We start from the raw sequence: 19849 nt of genomic DNA on the forward strand, positions 1-19849 counted from the left end.
TAGATTACAAGAAAAATTATCTTTTTGGAAATATGTCAAGGAAGGGACCTCATTTAAATTCAAAGATAAAAATAAATATAAAGATTCTTTGGTAGGATGAATCAAATTCTACTTCCAACTTCTAGAAACAGGCAAGCATATGGAAATTCTGGCATAATTTATTTTTGCTTCCAATTAGCTAACTTTTTAGAGTAAGAGGAAGGAAGCAAAGGACCGAAAGAACAAGTTGAATTATCAGTCAAAACAAATCAGAGTAAGCAAGGAACTCTACAAAGAATCAGATGTTCTGAGCTACCACAGTGCCTTCCTACTACTAAATGGTAAAATACTCAGTTATACAGAACAATGGAAATTCTTTCATTTCACTAGAAATGCCTAAGAAATATGAAATAAAATCAGAAATCCTCGTTTTTGCGTATATCTATTTTAGGAGAAATACAAATCTGTTCATGTTTTTGCAAAACATTTGCAAGGAAGTCATAATTATATTCCCTGAAAATACTCACTAAGCTGTTCTTAGTCTTCTGTTTTTCCTAATTTAACGTGAGGGGAAAATGTTGTGAAGAACAGATCACGAAAGTACTTCAACATAGTTGAGCATGAAGTGTTAAGCTGTATGAGAGCTTTTTTAATATAAATAACTGAAGAGGTAGCGTACAAGGCAAGAATAAGAGCCAGTCCTTACTTGGCAGAGACAGTGGAGTGGAGAAATATGAACATGGGCACAGTGTAGGAATCCCTGGATGGTGCAGAGCAGCATAGCTGCAGGTGGGATCCCAGGCATGTTGCTGTGCAGCACAGAGCAGCTGTGCTCAGGCTAAGCATGGTCAGGATGACTCCAGGGCAAAAGGGTGATGGGGACTGGCCATAGATATAGACACGTTTGGTGTGTGGTGTTTACATGATCTGTCCAAGAAAGCTGATGGATTTATTGGGAAAGACCTGTGTTAACAAGCTGTGCATTTGGGCTGGATCATAGTCCCAGGGCAGCTGACCCTGATCTTTAGCCCACCTACAGGACACAGGTCAGGCAAGTAGTGATGGCCATCAACACCCTGATGTTACAGATGTCCGTGAGGATATATATCTGATAAAAGGCAAAATTCCCTAATATCGTACCTAACCTTGAGATACCATTACCGTGGCTGACTTCTCTCTCACCTGCAACATTTCTTTTCTATTTCGTCTCTGTCCTCAGTACGGCAGATAAATGCACCCAGTCTTTATCCTTTTGTCTCCTTCAGGGAGAAAATCATTCTCATGCAATGTTCTGTCTTACACAGTGCACTACAAGTCAGAACCAGGCTGTATTGAAGGTAGAATAGCAATGACTTCCCTAATTCTCAGGTTATGCTGACATGAAGTTACAGAGCTATTTTTGTAAAGATCAGAGAAAAACCGGGGATAATTTCACCTCCAAAGCAAGGATTTTTTAACTGGTGATATATGAAAAATATGGAGGAATATGCCAACTCTCTGAGCCCTTCCCCCCCCCCTTTTCTTTTATATCTTATAGTTAACCAGCAGAGCCAAGGCGGATCAGAGTCTTGTGATGTGTGTGGTCCTCCTCTCAGACAAAAGAAGAAATCTAATTATGAAACACTACAGTAATCGCAAGACAGCAGCTCAGGCCAGAGTGTCACCAACCACACGCTGTATCCCTGAAGAATATAAAACCCATTAGATCAGAGGTAGAGCAGTTGTTCCATGAATGCAAATGAAAGGCAGCGCAGCTCTGGGCGCCCCTCTTGCCTCAGTCCCCACCAGCCATCACTCAAGCAAGCCCATGGGCACAGGCTGCCACCACCACCACTACCACTGGGACTCACTTCAAGGAGGCAAGGGTGAAAAACCAGGTCCAAGTCTTCCCCTGTACACCCTGCCTGTCCTCGCACAGTTTGGTTGCACTGAGGTTACGGTCAACCAAAGAGAGGAGTCTGCAGTGCTGTGAAGGTAATGATGACCCCTACCAAATATTTAGGGCACCGAATGTGCACAGGGACAAACCACAGATACTCACCAGGGGATTCCCACGAGCTCCAGAAATGCAGACCCATCCTGGGCTCGTGCGCGAGCACTGTTTCCAGGTCGAGAAGCTTTACCCATCCCCAGACAGCCTGTTGCAACTGTCGTTACTGCCACTTTTACAGTCATCCAAGGCTCTTTAAATTAGTTTTGTCAGACCAGGCTCCAGCTCTGGTGTTTTGCTGACAAAGGCTTTCCTGATCTATAATTCCATTTGTTCTCCCAGCATTACATTTTTTCATATATATATATATAAATGTAAAAATAATAGGTTGGCTGTACAATAAACCAAAGGCTACCTTTAGGTTTTACTCCAGAAGTAGATTACTGCCTCTCTGTAATACTTGTTTCCAAGACCTGGCAAATTAGGTTCTGCAGGGGATAATATATTTTTAAAAGGTGATTTCATTTTAATGGGTAACACAAGGCCCCTCACATTATTTAAGCCTTCTTTCGGGGTGCAGGTGAGAGAGCTAAAACCAAAGGGTGATAAGAGTAGGGCAGCGTGGTTGTGATTCACTTTCAGGTGACGCAGGGTGCAGAAATACGGGCTGGGCTGCACGGCTGTGTGTGAAGATCTACGGGTGCAAACACACTGCAGGGCTGCTGCAGAGCCACTGTCAATCCACAGCAGCTCTGAGGCTGTGCTTGATTAAACAGGATTTATATGAGTGAGGTGAATTTCACTCAGATCTCAATTCCTCTGCACCTTCCCCATCCTTCTCCTTAATGCCAGGCTGAAATTAGTCTGACGAGAGCTCCAACAGGGTGCTATTCAGTGTCAGAGTGTATTAAGAAGAGTAATGAAGCAGAGAAGGCAATCGAGTTTCTGCTCTGAGCATGTGGCATGCTCTGTTGACACATCTAATCACAGAGGGCCAAACTGTGTTCTGATATAACTCCAGGACATTATCTGAGTTATATTAGGAATCACATCCTTTACTCGCAACAAACTGGGAATTACATGGCTCTAATTTGCTCCTGTGTAGACAGCGATGAAGGAGTCAGCTTCAGATCCCGTTCGAAGAAGCACTGCATCCCATGCATGCAAGTTGGGGAAGTAGGGAAAGTAGGATGACAAGAAGCTTTTCTGTCTGCTTAACTGTTCTCGCAGAGAGTGAGAGGCGAGTCTCTCCCTGTACGACACATTTGGTTAAAAAGGTGGAGACTAAATAGGGAGTAGACAAAGCTGCAATAGGATTGGTTTATCAATGGTTCTGCATCCCAGCTACAAAGCACTTACTGTGTCCTTTTGGACCACTAATGTCTTGGAGAGCATGGTTAGAGATGCACAGAGGTATGGCATAAAACAGTAAACAGCATGTGCTCCTTTTTAAGGGACAGAGGAGATAAATCTTGAAAAAATGGTTTCTGTGTTAGGTATTGGTCTGCACTCAAAGAATAATACAGTAACAATCTGGCCTGCAATGGGCTACTGCACTAAACACATACAAAAACCCATCACAACTTCTGCCCTCACCAATGAACAGCATTCAGATGGCTCTAGGGGAATTAACTCCAGTTTCGTTTAATGCAATATCATATTAGAAATGCAATTAGAAGCACGCCTGTTGATGTATTGCAGCAATATCAATGAAAACATAAACTCCTCTGACTGGGGGCTCACTCCATTTGCTAAAAGGGAAGGTCCAAATGTTTGGAAATCATAAATATTACAGGGGAAATGGCAGAGCAGATTACCTGGCACATGGCAGATATATGGCTGACTTCTGAATAATGAACGGGAAATAGAATTGATTATGCTCCCATCAACTTCTTAATGATCAGAATTGGCCACAATTTAAGTTAAATATATCAAGTGAAGATTTAAGTTACTAAGATTTGGTAAGAAAGGTGCCGTATCAAATACTGATTTATTATTTAAAGAGGTGAAAATGATCAGTTATTCACTTTGCATATGTAATCAGATGTTAAAACCTAACAGATAGGGTGGCTCAGAAAAGCAAGTACAAAACAGTAAATTATCTGTTGTGTTGTGACTGCTATTTAAAGGGGATCCAGACAGGAGTAAAAAACACTTCCTCCCCATCCCCAGCACAGACTCCCATCCCCTTCTATCCCAAGCAGCTGCCCCTCTGCAACACAGCTAGCACTTCATACAATATGGACATTAAACAAAGGGGACAAAACAGCCGACTTCTGCACTGGAGAGGACTGTGCAGGAACAAAAAAAACAAAAACCACTCCTGCTTAATTAGCGCTAAGAAAATATATGGTGTAAATGGAGAAGCAGAGAATCCTATCAATGCCTACCAGAAATTGCAGGCCCGTGTAATTACAGCTATTTTGTTCTCAACTCTGTGAATGGGGCATAAGCCATCAATTTCTGGCGTCTAATTTCAGACATTCACGTAGAAGAGAGGAGAGGAGCAAGTGCTGAAAACTTTCCCAAGGTTGTGCTAGAAGCTCTTCAGTCCCTCTGTCCTGCAATTTCCCCATTTGGAAATGGAGATGACAGGATTTCTCCAGTGGGATGTCTTAAGGATAAACGCACTGCTAACATGTGAAATACCCTGTCCTGAAGACAAAACAAGCTGTGCAAGGCCTGAAGTGACAGTATTGTGACAAGTTCCTTGCAGAGGGCAAACTGCAAATGGCTATCTGCAGTACTGAGAAAAAGTTGAGGAGACTGCATCAGGCACTGGAGGTGGGCAGGGAGACAAGTGGGGGAACCTCACAGAGTTTGTGGTGTCTTCAGGCCAGCTTCAACAAAGTACAATCAACAATACACGTGAATGAGCCTGAGACCTCTCTGAGGGGGACCTGAGGCAGCACATCTTCCAGTGGGAGAAAAATACCCCAACAGTGACTTAGGATTCGAGACATGAAGCAAGTGAGAGCCTATGTCCTGAAAACATTGCTCATGGAAGGGGATTCTTCAGTATATTTAAGGTTGTAGTCCCAAGCCAGATAGTAAAAGCAATATAACAGCAGGACAAATAAGAGCCTGGGGTAGGAGGAAATGAATATAAAACTCATTAAACCTGAACAATAAGTTCAGGTACAACAGGGACAGCTTAAAACTGAAAAGTAACCAGCAAAGCACCAGCTGCAAAAACAGATTGAATGGAAAGATGGTGAGTGACACAGAAACAGGGGGGATCGAGAAGCACGCCTGTTGATTGTGTAGCTCACAATAAAATACAAGCATGAAAAGGCAAAGTTCTTCTATCCAAAATCACAAATACCTAAGGAGGTACTATAAGGAGGGTAGAAACCGCAGCTCCGCACCTGTTTTTGTACTTCTAGTGCTCCCAGAATCCCTTTGCTATGGTAATAAGGAGAGTAGAAGGCAATAAGATAGTTTTATCTCTTCAGATCTAACAGCAATTTTTCATTCAGGCACTTCTGAGCTATCAAACTGCAATTAGCATTGACTGATACTGAAGGAAGGCAGTGCCTGAAACTCTGCGCAACAGTGACCCATCATCACATTCAGCTGCAGCCTGGGGAAACAGCACTGACGACGGAAAAAGTGGTGAGGAATATGCAAAGGCACAAGGTACAGTCAGAGGAGAAGGGGAGGGAATACATGGCTGGTTCGGGGCTAGTGAGAGCTGGGGGAGGACGTAGCATTTCACAACACTGACCTGTTTCAAAGTCTCCAGTGCTTGAGGAAACATGTCTTGACTGTACTGCAGTTTGCCCACTCGCATCAGCTGGACAGCCCTCAGCGGATGGAAGCCAGGATAATACAGTCTGCAGAGAAAAAAGGAGGAAAATGTGTCACTGTGTCAGCTCTCACCTTCACAGTCACTGCCTCTGTGGAGAGCTATTAGGGTGGGACCACAGAGTCATTGTGAATGTTAATAAGGTACTCAGAGAAAATTAGCTACACTACTGAGAAGCATGAAATACTGAGGGGAATTAGCAAATTATTACTCTCCATCTCAAAGGAATGCCTTTAACATTATCCTGTTAGAAAGTGACGGGAGTGGGATTATTTCATTTGCTACTGTTGGGTAACACAATAGAATTTACTGTACTTAGTGTTGCAAACAGAGGTCGTTCACAATCCCAGGTCCCTGAAGAGCTATAATTTTAAAGGGAAGCTTCAGAAGGAAACTACCTCTTGGATCCTGCAGGATGAAGGAGAGGGGCAGCACAGAAAGCAGGTACATACATCAAGGCCACCATTTCTGAAGGTTTGCTAGCTGCTCCCTGGTGCAGAAAAGAACTGGTAATGCATGTTCAAGGAAACATCTCAGACTGGGCTCATGCATCTAGACATGGTATCTGCTACTGTGAGGAGAATCTCCTCACTTCCACAATCAGAAGTTTTCCATCAATCTTACTGGAGTTACTTCGGAAACACATATATAAAGATATAACTATGCTCTCTCTCTCTTTTTTTTTTTTTTTTCCCTAGGAAGTAGATGGAGGGTGACATCATCATTAATTTCCTTCAAGATGCTCGTGAAATGTCATAAATCTCAAATGAAGATGTGTAAATGTCATGGAAAATGTTTTCACACCCAACCTCCCCTTTTTCTGCTGACCCCCCAGTTTCAGTGAAGATGTACAGAAACACATGGGAAGCATGCCTGGTTTGCTTGCCTCTCAGGACCTTTATCCATCAAGTTCTCTCACGAAGTAACAGAAACAAACTCCTTAATGTGAAGAATCCAACCTGAGTTGACATGAGCACCACCTGTTCATACTACAAAAACTACAAGACGTGCACAGTGGCATTCTCAAACCTGTTGTAGGTTGCAATCCAAAAAGGCTGAGAGCCAGTAGACTAGAGAGAAGAAAAATGATAGTTCTTGTCTCAGTCCAAACTGACACTTAGGAACTTTAAAGATCCAGTTAAACAAACACTGGAAAAATATCAGTAGATTTTTTTTTTTCTTCTGATTATTATATCAATTAACATGGTGCTATCTGCTAATAGTTAAGCAAGGAGGAAACACAACTAAGTCAGAGATTTTGTTGTGAATTAGTGAACAGTCATATAAATTGCTGAGATAACATGGCACAAATGGGAGTAGTGATGCCATGCACAACTTTGTAAAATTTGCAAAACAGCAATGCCCAGATGGTTGCAAACTTCTGCCTTCACCTGTGACTGCTGCAATGGATGGAGCATGAAGGTCATTCCCTCTCTTTCTGGGCTACTGGAATGCCAGGATGCCTGGGTCAAATATCACAGCCATGGGAGCAGGAGCCAGAGAGGCAGACTTTTGCATGAGATTAACTTTTTGCAGTACTCACTAGACTGTTTGTGCTACGCCATGACAGTTCTGATTCGCCTCTCTATTCCTTCATGGCAAACCTCAACTTTTCATCCTTTCAACCATCTTTTAAATATTTCTCCTTTCCCTCTCCTTCCTGAATAACCAGCCCTGTCTGAAATACTAACACCAACTGGGTCCTGCCTTGCCAGAAGCCACCATGGGGGTGGCAGCTCACAAGGACAAATTCAGGCTGTGCTTCGGTCTGGCAACGTGGGGCTTGCTAAACTTCACACAGGTCCATCAGAATGCAGAGTCTGCCCCTGAATGCAAACGGGTCTCTTTCTATAGAGCATACGTTCACTTGAAGTCAATAAAGACTTAGCATTGTTTGGTATATGCAATGCCAGAACAAACAGGAGGCAATTTAACAATGTCAGGGACTCAGCCCAGACTACCATCCATAAACCAAAGCAACTGAAAATTTAAGATGATGACACAGAAGGAGTAAGTGTGAAACAAAGAGCCTTGAGTTCATAAATATGTACAAAGCTGTTTTACTGTGCTGATTTATGTTCTGATCTTATGCATGTATATAGTTACATTTGCAAGCCTTAAAATTGACATTTGAAACAACTATTTATTATCATATTCTGAAATAAATCTATTAAACACCTTTTTGTGAAAGCGCGTCCATTGAGTGAGTTTATAAGAGAAATCCAGGCAGCTTGCAGCTCTTCTGAGAGATGCGTAAGCAGGCAGAATGCTGCTGGCTTCTTCCAGGCATCCCTAGGATTCAGTATTATGAAAATCTGGTGTAGCAAAAAGAGCTAAGAAGCAGTGTCAGGTATTTGTGAGCCTATCTGCTATCCCCATGCATTGCTCTGAACAAAACAAATGGATAATTTTAAGACTAAGGAAGGCATTTACCAGCCAGGGAACTAGCACCTAAAGACTGTCAACAAGAGAATAACACAACTACAGAGAAATACATGCTGTAAAACACAGAACAGCTCGGGAAGAATAGGATTTCAATCTGAAAAGGATTTTATGAGATTTACCAAGGCCTGAGGGACAGGAAAGGGAACAGTATCACACTAAAAGCTGAAATAAAGAAAGATGGTTCTGTGGAGTGATGTTTCCTGCTCCTTGGCACTGGTCAATGCCCATCAGTCCACTTGCAAAGAGAGATTAAACAAAATACAATAACTAACAAGTAAAATGCACTGTAAACAAGAAAACTAGAGGAGGATGAAAAAGATCTTTACATTTTGTATCGCAGCCTCCACAGCACAGTTTTTTTCCAGTATATGACTAACATCATCCATGCCAGCCTGTTCCTCTGCCTGTCAGCTGGTCCCCCCCCATGTGGCGTGATGTGCAGACAACACAGGAGTGCCTCTCGTTGCTTCCTGCAGGTTAAAGGGTGTTAATCGGGACCAGTCCCTGGACAGTCCCCTGTGGTACCCACTGTTACTGGCATCCAAACAAGCAACAGCATGTCAGCCATGGCCCTCTGACCCCCACATCCAACCAGATTTTTACCTGTCAAACTGTCTACTCATCTGAACTGTGATATCCTAACTTGGGTGGTAACTCCCTGATCCTCTCCACCTTTCAAAGAGGACAACAAGAAAGCTGGCCAGCTCTCAACACCTTTGTTAGAGATCCAATGTGTTTGTACAGGTCACACTCTCAGGTAATCCTCTTGACTCAGCCCTCTCTCTGGGTTGTGCCTGGAGCACTGCATAGGTGAAGAGTGAGGCAAAGAAAGCACTGTCTAGTTCATTATTCAAAACCGCAATTGAAAGCTATTTCCCAGTCTCCAGGTAGCTTGCTTCAGTGTTTCACTGTTCCAGGAATCAGCAATTCCTGCATTTCATTCACAAAATACACAGATACCAATTTTCAGTAAGCAAAGATACGGCCAATACTTGGTAAAGCAATAGTTGTTTCTAATATACCATGAAATTGATAGCTCCTATTTGCAGCTCAGCCCCAAGGTTTGCCTTGATGACCCCCCATGCAATTACTGTTCATATACTTTACAAAGAAAAAAATCCTTCCATAAATCTCTTCAAGAAATCCTTTGTGTTCTTGTATATAGAACAACGTAAAAAAGAAAAACACTTTTGACTAATTTTAGCTAAATCCTTCTACTTTTTAATACTGCAGTTCCTCTAATTACACTCAAATTATCTCTCATTACAGGGTAAACAATCAGCAACTTTTGTGTTCTGTTGTGAGCTAACGGCTACTATCAAAAAGGATATGCAAAATCACTTTATTTTCTGATGCCTCATGTTTTAAAATAAATAGATGCCTTCCATTTCCTGTAAATCTGTCTGCAGGGTTAACATTTACACCTTTGTCTTCAGCCTGATGTAATTAGAAGCAGGCAGGATTTATAAAACCTGAAATAAGGGTTTAGAATGGAAATGTTACCAGGCTCTTTAATATGGTGACATGTAAAAAGTGATGCTATACATGACTGTAAATTGGTTTGCAGTATCTTTTCATGCAAGTAAATATGACAGCATAAAAGACATAAAGCAGTTTTAGGAGCCACAGCAACAGAGAAGGAATTAAGAGCAGGCTCCTGGGCTTCAGGAAAGGGGTGAGCAGAATGCAAAGAGGACAGCATCAGTCTCCTGACAGAAATGTACTAGCTACAGTGGGTGGAAATGTTCACCACAAATACAGCGCAGCCTTGTTTTCTTTTTTTGATGTGTTCTTAATTTCTGAACTACTCAGTATTTGAGTACATTCATTAAAGCTTTTCACTGAACTGCAGCAAGGGATTATTTTTATGCTGTCCAGCGATTTTTATTTTTTCATTATTTAGTGATGTAAGACTGGTCATTCATAATTCGCATGATATTTGTTCCACTCCTTGACTGGGATGATCAAAGGGTTCCACATCTGGGACTTATGAGAAGCATTTTTTAGGACAAATTTAAAGACAAATGATTATTTATGATAAAAAGTATGAGACATTTGGTATCTATCAACTGCTCCAAGAATGAACCAGTTATTTTATGAATAGTCAAAGAAAGTGTATTCCTCTAGAGCATAAAACAGGTAAACTAACAGTGCTCATTTACAGCTATCTGTGCTCATATAGGAGCTCACAGATCTTAATGCCAAAGGGACCGTGCTGCAGCTGTTCAGTCTGATCTCCTGCACAGAATTTCACCTGGCAATTCCTACACCAAACCCTGCAATTTGGAGCTGGAATAGTGCTTAGCAAGCAATGTTTTATTTATAGAAAATATCCTTAAAGAGCTTTGTATGTATTTTTTTTAATAACCACCAGCCATATGCAAGAGTTTTGTCTGGGATGGATCAAGGTTATAGGGTTATTTTTGGTGGAGGTGGGGAAATGTTAATGATATAGAATAAATGACTTTGTTTTGCATGCTAAGCATTAGAAGCCTAGTTGGAACTATATAATTTCTCAGGGCAGCATATCTATTTTAACCTACATATAATCTTTAGGGTTCCCTGTGAAAGCCTTCCAAAAGATTACTGGCTTGGCTCACATATTAATCACATTTTTTTCTTGAAATAAAAATGATTTTAAACAGTTATTTCTGTCCTTTCTCTCTCTCTCTCTCTCTTTTTTTTTTTTTTTTTCTCTTCTCTTCCAACTCCTTATGGACAACCAGGTACGTTTAAATCCATTGAGGACCTTACAACTCCCCTTACACTTTCTGCAGCAGCCATGCCATTTTTGGAGCAGCAGATTAAATCCTTTACATGTGCTGATATATAGTCCAGCTGCCATGAAATGTTCATTGTCCATTTTATCTCCCCATCACAGTGCCTCACTGACATAATCAAAGCATCACTGAACAGTTTAATGCTGAAATCATCCTCTTCTTTTTTTTTTTTTTTTTACCCAGATTTGACCTTTTTCACTTGTGGGTGCAGCTCCACAGCACTAGTATTGAGGATTTCCTGCAGGTAAGTACTAGTGCACATCCCTGAAGCATTACTGAACAGTGTTGCCATTGATGAGAAAACATATTTAGTAAAATCTTTATATTGGAAATATGTTTCTGATTTAACCAAGTAACAAGAGAAAGTCAACCTTATTTTCTGAGCCATCTGGGTCTGATATAGTAGAGATATGTAGACCTAGCACCTCTCATCACACCTCACTTGGAAGTCTCTAAACTCTTGACTATAATACATCCTGGCTGTACATTTGTGTATTCTAATTTATATGTGTTCTTTACCTGTATTATTGCTGTACTGTCAAAATTCTTGTTATCCTTAGTATTGAAAGTTTCACCAAAGACCACAACATATTTAAGCACCTTGTTATACTAAGCACTAAAAAGCACGACATGACAGTCCTTGGTCTGCACAGATGAGAAATTGAGGCACAGGCAAATGAAGTGATATGTCTGATTTTATGAGAGAAAAGTCCCTGGAAAAGCAAAGAATTTAACCTGGACCTCAAGAACTATGTAACTTCAGGGAAAAGGACTTTTTTTAGGTTCATGCAGAGCCTGGGTCTTATATCCATGCTGTTTTGTCTGGCTACCTGGCTCTGTCAATCCAGATGAAAGTAAATGTAGTTTTGTAGGCTTAAAAGGCATGTCGTATTTTTGAAATGGAATGTAGAGACAGCAGCATTAGAAATTTTTGTGCCAGATTGACAATTTCTTCTTCTTTTACCTATTTATTTTTATTCTGTCCTCACTCAAGAAATGTCCCATTATTTCAGTGAAATAACTGCCTCTGCAAATAGTTTAGGATTTAGATCTGTGAAATCATGGTTCAAAATCTTTTTCATCACATCTGTGTCTCATACTGTTCTATGATTATTTGTTTCAGTAATTTAACTGATGTGATCGAATAAGCAATCACACTTCTTAATTGACTGAATTCACAAGAAATATTAGCTGTTCATCAGAAATAATTTCTCTCTGGCTACTGATCATTCTGCCATATTCCTTATGGTGATTATTTATGTCACATTAAAATGGATATAATTCCAGATGTTGGCTCTACCAAGATTTGAATGATAATTTTAATAAAATGACAAAGTGTTATAAACCACAATTTTCATCTTGTCTCTAAGTCTAATTAATCCATTTAAAAAGCTGATGCTGTCTGTTTGAATGGTCCACTTCAAATGTTGTCTGCTTCTGGTGTTAAGAGATGTTACAGTAGCAAACAGTGCTCAGTCTGGAATGGAAGAAGGGAAAAACTTGGCATAGGTTGTCCCTGTGTCCTGGCCAATCTTCCCAGCATCTTGTAGCTCGTTAGTTTCATCATGTGGTTACCGTCCTTACAGCTACAGATGGTAGGGTGGACTGTCACTGCAGATAGGAATATATTGTCTCAGTCCTTGCATAACTGGAAGAACAAGAGGTTAGGGTCAACAGTTTAGTTCAAAGGATTTATAGAAAGAATTAAAAAGTGAAATGGAGCATGTTTAGAGAATGCCAGAAAACACAGTAAGTGTAGGAAAGACAGCAAAGAAAGAATGGGAAAGCTACTTACAGAGAACATGCATGGGAAGAAAAATAAAATATGGAAGGGAAACGTGTACTAGAGAAATATTAATTTGTGACAAAGACCTTGATATTTACCTTCTTCTCCAATGAATGAATCTACAGGTCACTGATGTTAAGAGAAATGACCCACCCTCGGTATCTTATATAGCTAGAACACAGCTACAAGACTGGTTGCAGATACAAGCAATGCAAGTTTAGACTTCTGCTTTCTGTGAGCAGATCATGAATCTGCATGTTTGTATGCTGATCCTTTCAGCAACAGAACAAGAGAGTGACAGGGAAAGAATGAAAAGCACTGCTGGATGCCCTATGCTCAAAAAGTGCTCTAATTGACTCCCTGCCCCTCCAGTATGATAGGAACTCCCTCAGCACCAGAGCCACGCACATCTAATTGCTACTAGTGTTAGTAAACTTCAGAGAGGTCACGCAAGTGTGTGCAAGTACAAACTCTACAAGGAAGGATGCAGCTGGCAGTACTGCCATCATCAGTGCAGAATATCTTTTCTCCACTCCTCAGAATCTCAGATCACCTCAGAAGTGTGCTGCAATACAGAAGACTGATAACTTGTGAGTTAGATCACTGGTTTACACAATACTGTCCTTCTTTCTTTTTCTACAGTATCTCCAGATAATTCTGCAGGGAAACTATCAGGTACAGTGCAACAACTCTGTCTCTTTAGAGAAAGGATTACAAATGCCAATTTCAGACAGCGTGGCTGCGATTTGGAGAGACGTAGTCATTTTTCTCATGACAGCTGTGGGTCAGAAAAGAATCACAGCAGCATGTCCTTTGGCTGGATTTCTGTCACTTTCCACTTCTGAAGACCAGAGACTTTTTTTTTTTTTTTTAACATAGATCACTCTTTTAGTAAGCTTATATATATATATATACACACATATATAGTAACGGGTTTGAAGTAAGCTGTATAATATAGGAAAGAGATCTTGGAGTCATAATAAATATTTCTATGAAAACGTTAGCTCTATGAACATTCTGGTCAAAACAAAAACAAAACTAAAAACAAACGAAACAAAACCAAAACAAATATTATGATATTTTAGGAAAAGAAAACAGAAAAATGCTGAAAAAAATACACCATACACCTACATCTTGAGCATTGTATGCAATTCTGATCCCATCATCTCAAAACAGTTTAATAGAAAGACATAAACAGGGCTGATGAAGACAGTCTTGATCCACCTTAATTTTTTGTGTGCAAATATGCATCTAGAATGACAGTAACTCTGTTATACTTCATTAGATAATCTAGTGAAATTTAACTCTATGTTATTGTCCTTCATTTCGATTATGTTGTATTATCAAAAATAGTCTTGCACGATCCATATTTTTTAAACCTACATTACTTTTTACAGCATTTTCCGTTCATTTCATTTTTTCTGCCTTCAGAATTTTTCTTAAATCTCTTTGAGTTGATGGCCCTCTAGTTCCCCCTTCCAAAGTACAGGAACAACATAATTGTTATTCTTCAATTGCTTAGCGTCAGCTCTGACTTAATGTTCTTTGGGAACCACTTTTACTTTGGAAGTGCACTGTACCATATCCATAGCTATTAGTAAAGCTAAGTAAATACAGAAAGGAATTTACTCTGCATCCAGTTAGCAAGATGGCCCTTTTTGCTTTGTGATACCTTGTGCCATTGCTGTTCCCTCAGAAAGCATCATCTTGTTTGCAGTAACTACTGCAGTGGTGTTGTGTTTACCAACCTAGTTTTATGTTAATAGCAATACATGGGTTATGAACAAAGGAAAGCCAGGGATCTCTCCTTGCCCTCTACCATCTTCAAATCAGCAAGATGCTGGTTCATTGCTGTCCCAACTGTGGACATTTGATCCAGCTGTTTGTGTGCATGCTTCTGATTTGGCTGGTTAGCTTTTGAACCTAGTGATACTAATTTCATCACCCTGCCAAATTCTGTATGGCTTATCTCCTCAGTTTTGACCACTCAGATGCCTCCCAGACTCACTTCTCTTACAGGTTTCTCTGCTTTCACCCACCATGTTGTCACCTTTCAGAATTTCTCAGATCCGTGCTTTACCAGCTGACATTTCATTTTTCCTTGCTTCTCAGATCATAATATTCAATAATAATAGCAACAATAATAGCTGAAGTAGCATTTACAAAATTCAGTGAGATTCTTATGCATAACTTGTTACCAGCATGCCTGAACAGGAACTCTACTGCCTGGCATCAGATATCTCAGTTAGCTATCTGGCTTTACTCCTTATGTCTCAGCTTTTCCATCTGTAAGGTGAGAATAGTGATCCTCTCACTGAAGAATAAATTCAATTACATTTGTGGAAAGCTCTGAGGCTTCAATAGTAAGATTCTGTAGTAGTTTAATGTATTAGCACTAGATCTATAGAGAATTATAAATCCTTGGTAAGCTACGTGGTTAAAATGTGGCAGCTAAACAGGACCACCTGACTATACTGAAGAACACTACCTTCCATCCAGTCACTCAGCTGGCTAGAAAATATCTTGCATGACCCAAAAGGCATGTAAATTGCTCCAGAGTTTCCTAGAAACAAAACAATCTGGAAGAAAGGGGAGGGGGGAAATAGCATTCTTTACAGGAAAAAAAAAAAAAAAAAAAAAAAAAGACTTGCTATGAATTTTATGAGTAGCAATCATGAACAATAATCTCTCCAAGGCTCTAAAGCGTTGCCTGAAATGCTAGCTGAATATAAAGAACAGATTTTTTCATGTAACACCACTATGCCTCTTCATGGGTGTGCAATGCTTCAAAAGACCAAGACATGCTTGAACTCTCCATTTGTAATTGAAACTAGCATGTTCATTGAGCAAGCGTTTTTCAAGCAAAGCCATGTTTGCTGTACACCTTGATTAATGAGTACATTTGTACCTTGGCAGAACAGGCAGGGGGCAAAAAAATTATGAGAAGATTGCTTGAGGAGGAAATAGATCTATGAAAAGAATGTTTCTGTTCACACAAAGTAAAGCAATTTTCAAGATTTCATGCTTTACATGGTGTCTCATATCAGTTCCTAGTTTAGTGTGCAAGCTACCATCTCCAATGGCTGAATACAACATGCATGTTACAGATAGCAGAACATCTCAAGACAGTTTCTACAGATGTAACCTGATATAATATCACTGATTTTAATGCTTGATGCACTGACTGACATGGGTACACCATCTTCTGCCAGTACATGGAACACCTTGTGTCTAAGACCTATAAGACAATGTTAATGTCAGCATCACAGAATCAAAGCCAAATTTCCAAAACATTGTTCAAAATTCACAGTACTTGGGATTAAAAGATCTTTGTTTCACTTTTTGTTCAAATGCTGCTTTCTTTCTACAGTGTTCTCTGGGACAACCAAGTTTTATGCCCAGATTTTGACACAAGATTATTTGCAATCTTGATCCACCAGTTTGTAATCGTATATTGTTGTTCTAAGAGATTCTGAGGTTTTGCAAAACTATACTGACTCTAGCTATGTCACTACTCCAGCCACTCAGGGCTTGTTTAGAGATGTGTGAGATGGGAGGATAAAAGATACTTTCCAATAGGCATTTTGCATAGAATGTCCTCAGTATGAGGTTTTTGATTGCATTTCTAGATTGGAGCATTACAGGTTTGTATCTTAACATGACAAATATATTTCTGTAGACAAGATAAGGCATGAACAATTGATTTAAGATAAAGTGCAATGCATTCAAGGACCTACTTAATAAATATCTTGAGTATAAACAGAAATAAAGACTTTGCAGAGTCAAAATATCATGTACGATATGCAGGATATGCAGTTCCCAAGGAATTAGCTGTTTTTGATTTCACTTAGTGGCTACTATATAAATATACATGATGGGCCTGTTGGGAGCCATGTGGCTGCCAACAAGACCAGTGGCTGCCTCTCTGTGCCAGACCACAAGAACAATGACCAAACATGACACTGAAGAATATGGCCATGAACCCATCAGAATTACAAATAAAATTAAACACACAAACAAAAAACCTATTAATCTGCGCAGGAAATTCTGAAGAGTTACTTGACTAGGGCCCACAATGGTGCTTGCACGGACACCAGAGGAGGCACAGACATTTTGTGTCCAACTGCCTTTCCCTGTTGCCAGTGGGTAGACATCCCATCCATGCAGCACATTTCTGACAGGGATCATCTGAAACAACTTGATAAATGTTTACCTTGCTTCCCATTCACTGAGGGCAGCAGGCACAAAGAAAGAGCTTTAACTGCAATACAGGCACAGGAATAAGAGGCTTGTAACAGTCTGAAATTACAAAACATTGAGCAACCACATTTCTCTTTAGCCAGTTGTGTGGAGGCAATTAACACATTGATTTATGGCTGAGTGGAGGAGGGGAAACAAGCAAAAGAAATACATATGGACTCCATCAAATTCTATTTTTTCTATCAAATGTTAGTTGTGTCCCACTGAGCTAAAGAAAGACTCTGTACTACTTGGCCCACAGTTCCCAGTAGACAATTTCTGCACACTGAGACAAGGTTCATAGCTCTAGCTCAGCATTAACAGTCAGCACACTGGGAAGAGCTCCAGTAAGCTGTTGTGCAAGTGCAGCAAAGCTGCCAGGGTGACCAGTCTGCAGGTCCTGGAGTAGTACATCACCCTGTGCCCCAGGTCATACCACTTCATCAGCTAAAACCTTTCAACAATATTTACTATCTGTGTGCCATTACACATACCAGCTAGGTCTGAGGCAGAACCCTTGGTCTATCTCACAAGTCATTATTTCTAACAGTAAGAAGAAATTCCATTTTCTCCCTTTCCCCAGACACTGTTTCCTATTTTCTTCTCAGTTTTCCTCCTCTAGGTTCTGTCTTTCTTTCCTCGTTTCTCTATCCTTCTCTTATATTTTCTTCTTTTGCTATTTTTTCCCCCCACCAAATTGCTTTATTTCCCCCTCTAACCTCCTCTTTCATCTTTTATTCATCATTTTACGTTTCTTCCACTCCTGGGCCCTGTCTACCTACACATAACAAAAGTGGTGTGTCCTGCGGAGGCCAATTGCTCATTTGGCTGGGCTGCATGCAAGATACACATCTTTGAAGCAACTGCTAGACTGCTAACAGCTGTTGCAAAGTAAATTCCCTGTACACACTGAAAATTACAACATGTTAAGACATACAATGGTGTGCTGTGCATAAAGCCTCAGGAAACTACCCATTGATCTACGACATGTCCATTAATCTCTGCAGCCTAAAGGGCATCTTTCTAAATTGGTACAGGACGCAGCCATGAAAAAAATCTGTCAATACGCTTTTGTGAGGCATAGGAAAACCACATACTTAGTCTTTGCTATTAAATATGAATCCATGGCATGAGGCAGGCATCAAAATCTAAAATGGCATTTACTTGCCTCAAGCAAAAAAAACAAAATGTCACAGCCCTATCTGATTTTGCTTGTAGCACAATAGGACCTCACCATTTCATTGTCAATTTGTGATTTCTCTGAAATGTCTTAGACATCTCTCAGCTTTCATGACATCCATTCTCAGGGCTTTTGTATCAGTCTGTATTTTATGCTGGACCAGATGTTCTCAACAAAATGCAGGAAAAAGACCTCTCTAGCAAAATATGATGTTCTCCTTTCAGTGGACAGTTTCTTTCCCAGAAACATGGAGCTCTTCCCTGGAGTCACCTTGCAGCTACATACCACAGTGATACACGCTTTTTTAATAAAGAGATTTCATTCTTTACTTGGAGCTTACCTTGTTTCTTTCTCTGCTCATGTTGTTACACCAAGCAATGTTCTTTGTCCACCTGCTCCCTGTTTCAACAAGACTCTTGTCAAAGGAACAGCAACTTTGACTGAGATGAAAGACTAGTTCTCAGAAAGGGCTCTGCTAATTATTGCTGGCTTCCTGCAGGGTTTCTTTCTGCACAAACTATCACATACCTCATTACAGTCCTTGATATTTAGAGCAGTTCTTTGCATTGCCCCCTATCAGAAGAAAACCTGATGAGAGTTGTACCGTCATATGAGAAAGTATGTGGCTCAATTCTAGCCCTTACATGACTGGTGCCACTGTCAGCTGCTGTCCTTAGCCTCGAATCGTCACATCTGCTCTCATCCAGCTATACTGTGGATATGCAACAAGATGGACATTTTGATGGCTGAACAGGAGTTTTGTCCTTCTGGGCAGCTTTGCCATGTGTACTTTTACTTTCCCCAGGCATGTTCTAGATGCCATCCTACATCCAAATGATCACTACTTTGGTGTTTAGGCCACTTTTCTGAGACCTGACATCTATCCTCCTCAGAAAGCACCTTGATAACTGTGGTAATTTTTGCACAAATTAAATTTTAGGTTAAAATATAATAAGTACATAAAAAGGAAACCCAAAGTTATTCACTGCTAGATTGCTGGATGCTACCATTCTCTTTACCACTGCACATCCAGAATAGAAGTATGAATGAAGTCCACTTTCAAACACACAGATATTTAATTACAATACAGCAGAAGGCCTGGATAATTTACCCATGTAAATGATAATTTTCATACGTTACTATAAAGTACAAATAATGCTAACCATGCAACTAAGTTTTGCAAAATATGCATCTTTTTTCAATGCTAGTTTGAGGCATGATACAGTAGATTCTTAAAAACTGCAGAATATTAATTTCTCCATGACATTTGTTTATGAATAGAGATGAGCCAAGAAGGAAATTTTGCTGTGCATGGAAGTACGCTGACAGCATGAATGCTACTGTATAGTAAAAGTATTTCCACTGTGACATAAGTAGATTTAAAATGAATGCATACAGATATGCAGATTGCCTTAACATTTTAAAATATGAGAAAAGACAGATTACATATAAAAATATCACATTTTTTTTGATTCCTACATCATATAACATAGGTCAAATCATCTCATGCAGTATATCATACAATATTATGCAACATACAAGACATAACAATTTAAGCCAGTTTCATATGGACAAATATTTGTATCAGAAAACAACCACTGAAAATGCTTATCCTCTTAACAGAGAAGCTATAAATGGAAAGATTATTGGCTTAAAGGGTAAAAGATGCCTTGCTTTGTCTCCATCCCAAAGCACTTACACT

General features: G+C 40.0%; 1 protein-coding gene across 1 annotated transcript in view; it reads right to left on the reverse strand.

The window, feature by feature from the left end:
* Nucleotides 1-19849, reverse strand: part of SMYD3 (SET and MYND domain containing 3) — a 397374-nt gene that overhangs the window by 1062 nt on the left and 376463 nt on the right. Inside the window, exon 11 of the mRNA XM_032184877.1 lies at nucleotides 5637-5745. Within this exon, the coding sequence (XP_032040768.1) occupies nucleotides 5637-5745 (109 nt within the window). The remainder of the gene's footprint in view (nucleotides 1-5636; nucleotides 5746-19849) is intronic.

This window comes from Aythya fuligula, chromosome 3, assembly GCF_009819795.1.
Source record: "Aythya fuligula isolate bAytFul2 chromosome 3, bAytFul2.pri, whole genome shotgun sequence".
Classification (NCBI taxonomy): domain Eukaryota; kingdom Metazoa; phylum Chordata; class Aves; order Anseriformes; family Anatidae; genus Aythya; species Aythya fuligula.